Source organism: Megalops cyprinoides, chromosome 11, assembly GCF_013368585.1.
Source record: "Megalops cyprinoides isolate fMegCyp1 chromosome 11, fMegCyp1.pri, whole genome shotgun sequence".
NCBI lineage: Eukaryota > Metazoa > Chordata > Actinopteri > Elopiformes > Megalopidae > Megalops > Megalops cyprinoides.
In genome coordinates this window covers 13,303,832-13,313,819 of record NC_050593.1, presented here as the reverse complement: position 1 = coordinate 13,313,819, position 9,988 = coordinate 13,303,832, and the positions used below count along the sequence as shown (strand labels likewise).

The following is a 9,988-nucleotide window of genomic DNA, read 5'->3' as shown; positions in this document are numbered from 1 at the left end:
GGCTGCCTATGGACTTCTGAGACAGAGTGTCGGCCAGTACATTTTCTGGACCTCCCCAGCAGTGAACGTGACGCCCTGGTCATGGAGCGTGTTATGTTACCTGCCGGCCAGAAGCTATTGCTGTAAAAATACGAGATTGGTTTGCCGAAGCATTAGGATTCATTTCTCTTCCCCGTGTTTTATAATTTGTATGGTATTCCAAAGACAGCACACAGACGGTCCTTAGATTTAAGTATACAAGCATACATGCAAAATAATGTGTTGTTCCGTACTTTCGTGTTCTCCGTTTTCAGTTTTGTATATATATTTTTTTCTAATTTCACTGTCCATTCCACTTTAAAATAACAGTGACTTATTATAATTAGTAGTAGTAATCGTAGAAGTTGTAGCATGAAGTGTTGCTGTTGTACCAGTAGTTTTAACCTGCTGTCTACATGGATAACATGTAAAATGTATGTTCCGGAATAGTATGGACTCGCTCCCATACTAAAGAGTTTTGATGGTTTGAATATGACTGTTCCTGCGCGCACTCTGAGAACACAGATTGTTTACAGATCATGTCAAGGCCAAGCATAGACGATTCATTATGATGTTTAATGCAGGTTATTTTTCTGCGTACACTATATACAATATTCTTATTTTTCTGTTGCTAGTTTTCCCCTTGAATGAAGAGCTGAGGCCCAGAGGGACTGATTTGTAGAGTTGGATATGTGATGCAAAGATTTCAGAAAACTGAATGATCTATTTAAACTCACCAACTGCATCTCACACACTTCAGAGTAATATTAATTTACCAAGCAGCTGTCCCTATCCAGGGTAACATGCAATGTTCACACGTTTGCTTGTGTGCAGCTGGATATGATTACCAGAGCAATTCATGGACCTTTCTTAAGGGTCCACAATTGCTACCCTAACTGACTTTAAAAAAAAAACTGCATTTGAGTTTTACTCTTTAACCCCACTGCTGTCCTTTATATGATCTATAGCTTACTTGTTAGAGGCTTATGGTTGAACATGTAACATATAATATAAACATGATATAATAATCCACCTATTATATGATCTCAATTGGGCTACAGGTCAAAATCTGTTCCAAAACTACAGATTAGTTACCTCCTTGGCCATAGTATTCAGTGATCGATGCATCCTTGTGTCAAAAGATGAAAATAGGCAGATCGTGTCGTGCGAGGATAGCATGTGAGCTCACCACTTCTACTTATGTAGAACTGGTGTTGCTTTTGCTCACGGTCAGGTGCCAGTCATGGCCCTTCAGATTCTATTGATGGAATGGTGTTTGTTGTTCAGGCAATCAGCATGGTCAATGCTGTATGTACCAAGCATCCATACGGGGGAGCATCCAGATGGCATGGCAGTGCAGCATAGTGGTAAGGAGCAGGGCCCATAATGGAAAGGTTGCTGGTTTGATTCCCCACTGGGTCAGTAAATATCCAGCTGTATGAATGAAAAACATGTAAAAATAATAAAAAAAACAATATAAAAACTTATTGTGAGAGTATATTATGGCTTTTAGTGCATGATTTAGTTTTGATTTGCTGGAGCTTAAACTGAAGTGTTCGTATGCATGGGCTGCAATATCATAGATCCTTTTTTCAACATGCTGTAAGGAGCAGCATTGACTGGCATAGGTTAGATTGCCAGCTGGGAAACTTTGCGCTAATTGGGGCATTTCTTACTGTTCCGTTTCCATCACCTGACACCTACAGGTTTGGGTTTCATTTTCCTGGTGGGGTGCATCCTTTCAGAGGGAGGATTATTTCATGAGCACTGTCCACATTATTGTGAAAGTCCAGCACTGAAGTAGGGTTTCCTCGAGGGGTACAGCGCAGGCAACTTCAGTCCCTGTTGTACTCCTTTTAATCTGTGAGGGGAGACATTTTTGGTTCTTTCCAAAGAGCAGGTTTGACAGACATTTTGGACAGACTTACTAGCATTTAGCACACAGAGTTCCCAAAACGTCCATTTCCACTACCCAATAAATGAGAGCATACATTTTCTACGACTCACATCTTAAAATGTAGTGTAACATCTATTCAAATTAGAAATTGCATTTTCAGGTGTATGTAAAAAAAAAAATGCAAATATACACCGGCCACTGTGGTGTTTAGTTTGAATAGTGTGAATGACTTTCACAGTTACTACCTACTTCGACCCTTGTCACAACCCAGCAGTGGGTCCTAGCCCACAGTTTGAGAAAAACTGTCCTAAAATTTTGGTCACGGGTTGTATTACACACCAGACAATCTTGGAGACAGTGTGCATATAATGTTCTCTCTGTCTCGGCAGGACGTAGCCGGAGGGACAGTGTATTGGTGTGTGCGGTGTTTTCCTCTGCTGTCAGCGGTGAGTCATGCAGCATGCTCAGACTCCGCACTCAGGTGTACTTACAGGTGACTGAGCATGAGGTCTGTTCTCACTGGCTTTCGTGCACTGGGCACAGGAGCTCGCCGAACTGTAAGAGCGACTTCACTGCCTCCCTCTGTTCCACCTTGCTGCCGTTCCTGTGAGATGCTTATCGGGTTGTGGCTGTCTTTTCTTACCCTCAGTGCATTCAGCTCCCTGCACGAAGGTTTGCCCTTGGTAGCAGTGATCTCAGAGGCCGTGTTCCTGCACCGCAGCTGCACCACCACTCTGGGCCATTTCTCTCCTTCTCCCTCTCCCCTGTCTCTCTCTCTCAGACACACATATGTATATATACTATAAATACTGCTTCAGCATGCTGCTGTTGCGTCCTGAGGGGATATCCTCTGGCAGTGAGCGTGGCTGTCCGTACAGTGTACACATGTGACCTTAGTGCACAATATGCTGAGCTGAGGTACCCAGTGTCACTTTGTACCATGGTCAGTGTGTATTGGATGAAGCTAACCTGGGAACTGAGGGGACTCATGTGCCCTTTTCCACTGCAGAGCTAAAATCAGACTGGCTCATTATAGCCCTTTCAGACTGTAGAACCTGAAACAGGCTGGCTTATTGTACCTCTTTCCAACTGTATAGCTGGAAACAGACTGGTACATTATACAAAGCTGGAACCAAACTGTTACAAGCTGGAGTCGGTTGGCCAAAGTCAGCTAGCCAGGTACGTTACAAGCACTTATTCTCTGTGTCGCCAACAGTCAGCACTGTACCACATGATGGTCCATCTGTCTGCTTACATCAAGACAACTGACTAGACTTCATTTGTTATCTGAAGGACTAGCTTTTCTTTGAGTAGATTGTACTTGCATCGACCTCTGGAGGTTTTCTATGATTAGTGATGGCAGCATTTTCCTCTCTCTCAGGCATTTTCTAATGAAGCAGAGTTCTCAGTGCAGGCATGAATGGATGAATGGAAGTTAGGCAGATAACCAAGCTGACCTACAGGTCACTTGTAAAGATGCAGGCTGAGGCAATAGGGGTGAGTATGAAAAATAAAACATAGCAGAAAACCACCTGGACCATGGACTAAGATCATTTCTTTTAGGGGTTACTTGTAAGGACACTAGAATGTATTATTCTATAAAATGAAGTGTCGCCACTGGTTCCACCCGTCTCCTTCGTTTGTGCATGACATGCAGTGAGTGACTGAGGAGCTGCTGCGGTCTAGACAGGGGCACATTCAGGGGTCATTCTCTGCTTGGTTACCGCGCGTCCCTGTTTTCTCAGCTCTTTCATAAATCGGTACATGTCTGCTGTGCATGGTTTGACAGCTGTGCCCGGGTCCCCCCCTCAGGCCCACAGACCTTGAGCAGTCCTGACCTTGCAAGGCCTGATCAGCACCCTGTGACAATCGCTGCAATCAGGGCATCACAGCGCGGCCTGCTCCATGTTTGCCCCTTACTGGTACACTATTTTACGATGCGGTCCTACGTGTGGAACAAGGGTATGGAAATTACTACTAGTTGTTCCCATAGCGGGGCATAGCTGTTTTGGTTTTCTGTTTGTACACTGACTGCGCTTTAACAGGTGACACATCCAGTTGTAGGCCTGATAGAAATAAGAGAAGTTGTGTATTCAGTGTTCACACATCAGGACTAGCTGTGTATGTAATGTTCATATGTGCATGCTACATGACAGAAGTATGAGGTTGCAAAAAAATAAATAAATGAATAATGAATAAAAATACCCTTTACACCAGTTTATAAAGGTCTTTTACTAAGTAACCACTAGACAAGAAATTCTGGTCGACTGCCAGCTGCTGTTTGCTTGCCACCTCTTGCCACCGCTAGCGAACACAAATGGTAACAAATCAAACCAAACTGTCACTATAAAGCAGTGTATTATGAGGATGGGCAGTTTTGTTTTCTATTTTTTTTGTTTTCACATAACTCAAGGACACTACCAATAATTCTGTGGTTGAGTTGTTTCTATGTTTTTTTTATCAATCATAAATCATTTTTCACTTGGTAGGAATCAAAAATGTGACCTCTGCAAAATAAATAAATAAAAATGACTGCACACACTAATGTACTAACAACAATAACATGATGTTATAGGGAGGGAAATGTCCGCAGAATCCGATGCCTTGACGGAACAGCATGTGCTAAGCTGTGAGGCGAATTCGCCCAAGTTCTCTGACAGGGCCCCCGAAGTGGTCAGCTGTCCCACAGTGAGAAACGCTGTCCCTCGGGCCGTATCTTTCATCAAGGTTACTTTGGAAACTGTTGTCTCACGTATTTTTTTGTGATGACTTGTCAGCTTGCCCCCAGCACTGCAGACTTATCACTGAACTTTAACGCTAGATGTTTGACTGTTGAATAAAACGAAATGGGGCATGTTTACCAGTGCCATTGGCGTCGCCATGTTCGCCATATCTGCTCCCCCTCCCTGTGTCACTGTAATCGTGCCATTAGTATAGTGATCACCAATGTAGCATAGTGGTTAAGGAGCAGGACTTGTAACTGAAAGGTTGCTGGTTCAATCCCTGCTGGGTTGCTGCTAATGTACCCTTGGGCAAGGTACTTAACCCACAGTTGCCTCAGTAAATATCCAGCTGTATTAATGGATAACATTGTAAAGAACTGTAACCTATGTAAGTCGCTTTGGATAAAAGCGTCTGCCAAATGAATAAATGTAAATCTGTGCTGATGGCCTACTGCTGCACTCTGGAAAGCAGGATTATGAGTCACAATGCTAGTGAAGAAACATGATACACAGAAGGCTTACATTAAAAGGTCAGCTTGATATTTATTTGCACAATGTGATAAAAATCTAAAACAAACACAGAACTGTATTGCATCTCATTAAGTTCATACACTTTTATCAACTTGATATGGGTTTTTTTTCCCTGCCTCTGAGGCCTAGCATAGCCATGATTTCAGGCCCCTTTTAATGATAAGCATGCCTTTAAAAATCAATAACAACTGCTCAGTTTACATAACTTTAGTTCAGAATCATTATAAAAATATATACTCTGTATGTACAAAACTTGCATAATATACATAGTATGTTTAACAAAGTCAGACTTGATACAATCAAATGAGGACTTACGACAACATTTAAAAATGTGAATACACAAATATTTCATATATTTATATACTTTCTTTTAAAGCCAATAATTAAATAACTTTTTAAGCCCTGCGTCACGAGGCTTATGATTTCCCACTGTAAATTATAAATTAATCTGACGAGTTTCTAAAGCTTTAGACGTTATTCGCGGGGCACCGTGTAGTGGTAGGCGCATACACGGGGACAGTAATCTCGTTAATTTCTTGCACCCTTACAGGTCGTGGAGGGGAAACCAGTACATAATCGTATTCCCTGTGTAAAACTTTCTCGTAGACGCTCTGTAAGCCGACAGTCTTGGGTATGTGCGCCTGGTAGTAGTTGTCTCGACGCTGCGTGTCCCGTGGCAGTGACGCTGTCTTGGCGAATGAGGAGAGATGTCCGTGGGAAGGGTTGGCATTAGACCTGCTCGCCGAGGGGCTCCAGCACCGATCGGAGTGACCGAGGATCTTGCACTCACTGGTGCACGCCCACAGTCCTGAAAAGGCAGATGAATTTGCGTTATCGCTACATGTGAAAACTGAAAAGGCACTCGGCAGCATACAACTGACAAAAACCCGATTTTAGTAGAATTTTAGGACAATATGCATTATAATTGTGCAACAAAGCTGATTCTCGTCTTTACATATTACGAAACCATATTTCTGGACGAATCTGGAATATTGCTTAATTTAATACGCGAATTAAAATCATGAACCAAGTCCTCACCACTTTGAACGTTGGTCGGGGGGCAGTCTTTTTTGATGCCATCACCGCTGATATCGGAGTCGCTGTCATTGAAGTCGCTGTCCCCTTTGCCGCTATCCTTCCCGCTGAACTGAGGGTCCCTGGCTGAGATGGTTGTGTAAGAATTGCCCTTCCATATTGTAATCGGTCTGACAGCTTCTTTGCCGTAGCCAGGTAAAGTCGAATAGCCCTGTTAAAAGACAGTCCGAGAAAACATTATTATCAGGACGAAAACGAATCAATATCATACAACAACATCGAAACAACAAAACACAAAAGACAGCGAAAGTCAATGACTGACCTCAAATTTTCCCCCGCGAATCCTGTTCTCGGGCTCGTACACACATGTTGTCTCGCTGCCGTCTTCGGAGCCGGAACACTGGTCGCTTCCAGCCGCGTGGGAATTGGCGAAAGGTGATTTATTGGAATAGGCGCGAGAGTCGAACACGTTGCCACTGTGGCTAGAGGTCAGCGATTCGCTGTTGTTTTTCGTATTCTCCAAGTGCGGCAAATCCATCGTGTCCTTTTGTTTTTTGCGTCGGTTGCAAGTGGTTGCGATTAGTATGATGGCCAACAAGAGGAGGGTGCAACTCCCTGCTAGTACGACAATAATTACAATTGACATGTCCCACTGAATCGACCCTTCCTCCGTGTTCTGCTTGACTGCGGTGTGCCCGCTAGGGGGAGCTCCTGCAACGACAGTGAAGTGGATAGTTGCTGTGGAAGTCAGTGAAGGTCTTCCATTGTCATTGACGGTGACTGAGATTTTCAAGCTTTCGTTAACGTCATAGTGCAGCTCACGGTTCAGGCTGATCTCCCCTGTGGCTTTGTTGATGGAGAACACAGAATCTTCCCCTTTGATAATTTTGTAGGACAGCTCCGCATTTACCCCATCGTCAGCATCTCTTGCCTTTATCTGGGTTATAATATAACCTGAAGGCGCATCTTTTGGTAGAAGGATTTCAGCAGATCCATTATTCAGGACGGGGTGCGTGATGGAAGGTGCGTTGTCATTCTGATCAACTATTTTTAGATTGATGGATGCGCTGCTGTGTAGCTGCGGCGACCCCCCGTCGCTTGCCTGGATTCGTAGCTCCAGCTGTTTCATGACTTCATAATTGAAACTTCTCAGGGCGTAGATCGAACCTGTGGCGGGATCAAGAGATACAAACGTAGCTACTGGGGAACCCATGATGTAAGAGTCTAATAGCCTGTAACTGACTTTGCCATTGTGTCCCAAATCAAGGTCCCGTGCCACTACTGTGGCAATGTACGCGCCTGGCGCATTGTTTTCCACCACAGAAACTTCATACACTGCCTTGCTAAACACAGGGGCGTTGTCGTTCTCGTCGCTTAGCCTGATGGTGTACTGTGTAATTGTTCTGAACGGAGGGGATCCCAAATCTTCGGCCACCACAGTCAAGTTGTATTCGGCTATCTTTTCCCTGTCCAGGGGTGCCGTGGTAACGATCATGTAGCTGTCCTCGTACGCCTGCTGAAGTTTGAAATGGTCGTGGCCGTACAGGGTGCAGTGAACCTGCCCATTTGCGCCAGAGTCTCTGTCCGAGGTACTGATCAGCGCAACAAAGCTCTCTTTGGCCGCAGCCTCTGTGATGTATGCAATCCCCGCCGTGATGGATGTCATGGGCGTAATACTGATTTCTGGAGCATTATCGTTCACGTCTTGGACATGAACAACTACTTTACAGATTGAGGGGATTGGGTTGGGACCTAAATCGTATGCATGCACGTCTAATTCGTACGTTTTCTTGTTCTCAAAATCGATTGGACTCTGGAGCGTTAGGCGTCCGGATTTACGGTCCACTTTAAAAAGTTGTCTGATCTCAGCAGACACCTGATTTCCGAACCCATATACAACTTCACCATTCAAACCCTCGTCTGGATCGACCGCGTTTAAGTCCAACAAAAGGAACCCAACCGGTGCGTCTTCCAGTAGGTCTACTGAGAAATTGTTCTGGTCGAAAACCGGACTGTTGTCGTTGAAATCTTTCACCTTGACATTTATCCTTGTGGTACCCGACCGGGATGGGTTTCCTCCGTCGGTAGCAACAAGCTCCAGTACATAGGATGACTGAGTCTCCCTGTCCAGCTCCTTCATTAACACCAGCTCCGCAGATTTAACCCCATCGGCTCTGATCACTACATCAATGGTAAAATGGCTGTTTACTGAAATTTGGTAGCTTTGGATGTAGTTTGAACCCACATCTGCGTCGACAGCAACATCTAAAGGAATTCTGGAACCCACCGCTGCGTTCTCTGAAATTTCCAGGGTAGATTCCTTGTTAGGAAACTCAGGAGAGTTGTCATTGATGTCCTTGACCTCCACTTCTACGTGGATCAATTTGAACTGTTCTTTGGAAAAACTGACAACGTCAAAAGCGATGAGACACTGAGGGGTGTGTTTGCAGATTTTCTCTCTGTCGATTCGTTCCCCAATGGTAAGCTGTCCGTCGCTTTCTCTCAGTCTGATAAAAGAAGCGTTGAACTGTTTCATCATCCGAAAATTAGTCTTGGTGCCCAGTGAGGGGTTTAAGGACATGTCCTTGGCGAGGTTTCCGATCACAGTGTCAGGAGCATCTTCTTCATAGGTTTGATACTTCACTGTCTTTCCCTCGGAGACAGTCAAAGTGTGCAACAAAGTGAAAACGAGCATCCACCTATGCCAAACAGTTAAAACGCCTCGCAGTCTTTTCGAACCCATATCGGACAGTTAACTAATCTAAACCACTCCACTTAGCTTAACTGTTTATTAAAACAAAGCAGTTGTCAAGCCGAATTTGCTTCTGGTCGGCGCGGCAGGTTGTCTATCCTGGAATGAATGTCGCTGCCTAATGCGCGCGCATGCACTGCTAGTTTTCTGAAGCCTTTCACGCGACTCCAAAAACTGCAGTGGCGGGGAGGTTTATACAGAGCCGCATGCAAATGAGATCAAGTGTGACCAATCCCCTGCTTTGAAATTAAAAATGGGACTTTTAAAAGACCTCTAAGCCTATTTGGAAATTCCTTGAATGTGCAAAGAACTTGGCACCGAAATGAAAACGCAGTGCTTGTTTTCAGATTTGTATTTTGCTTGCTTTTGCGTCTTCTGTCCTTCCCATGCCTAACATTAACATGAAATGCGAATTTTGAATTTATCTATCATGCCATTTGAATGGAAAGATGGTAATGATGATGATGATGATGATGGTTCACATAATAAAGAAAGATTCTTAATCCTTCGCCTTTGGCTAATCTTTTTTTTTCCCAAATAGCATGTTCATGTTTATTACTAGCAATTATTTTATTTTGCAAAAACATTTTTGTTTCTCCATTGTGTCTAGTAGTCTAATAAAGGTACAGGGTATTGAAAAATGTTTCATCAGTTTAAAAATTGATTTTATTTAAATCGCGCTTGAATGATTTACTCACGCGATGGCGTGATCAGAGCTGTAATTTGCTATTGAAATTTCTGTTGTTGGGTCGTTTTAACATGCATGTCACTGATTATGCGGCTTCTCGCTAACCTTCCCCGCTAGCAGTTGAAGAAAACCCGTTTCAAATAGGATTTGGCTTAAGCGCCGGGAGATTTAGACGGATTTCTATAGTCAGATTATATCAAAGGCTTATGAACCCCTCGTTAGCAGTAGAGATATAATAGCATAGTGGGGTATCCCATTGGAAGCATCAACGTCTGTATTATTCGTGCATGGCAGTCTATAGGGAGAGGAACTTTCAACTGTTTCTACAGAGGGCTGCGCCTAAG

General features: G+C 43.9%; 1 protein-coding gene across 1 annotated transcript; it reads right to left on the bottom strand.

Annotated features, from left to right (window-relative positions):
• Positions 1-5,579: 5,579 nt before the first annotated feature.
• On the bottom strand, positions 5,580-9,157 carry si:ch211-199f5.1 (protocadherin-8). The gene is made up of 3 exons (XM_036540856.1): positions 6,527-9,157; positions 6,208-6,415; positions 5,580-5,977 (listed from the first exon to the last, which is right to left on the bottom strand). Exons 1-3 carry the CDS (start codon positions 8,945-8,947, stop codon positions 5,637-5,639), a joined length of 2,970 nt encoding a protein of 989 aa, XP_036396749.1. The 5' UTR covers positions 8,948-9,157; the 3' UTR covers positions 5,580-5,636.
• Between the last annotated feature and the right edge of the window lie 831 nt (positions 9,158-9,988).

Excerpts from the sequence above, each read along its gene's own strand:
- si:ch211-199f5.1 (XM_036540856.1), bottom strand. The coding sequence starts at position 8,947 with ATGGGTTCGAAAAGACTGCGAGGCGTTTTAACTGTTTGGCATAGGTGG. Across the intron at positions 6,416-6,526 it reads TTCGCGGGGGAAAATTTGAG|GGCTATTCGACTTTACCTGG; the intron begins GTCAGTCATTGA and ends GTCTTTTAACAG. Across the intron at positions 5,978-6,207 it reads CCCGACCAACGTTCAAAGTG|GACTGTGGGCGTGCACCAGT; the intron begins GTGAGGACTTGG and ends CTGCCTTTTCAG.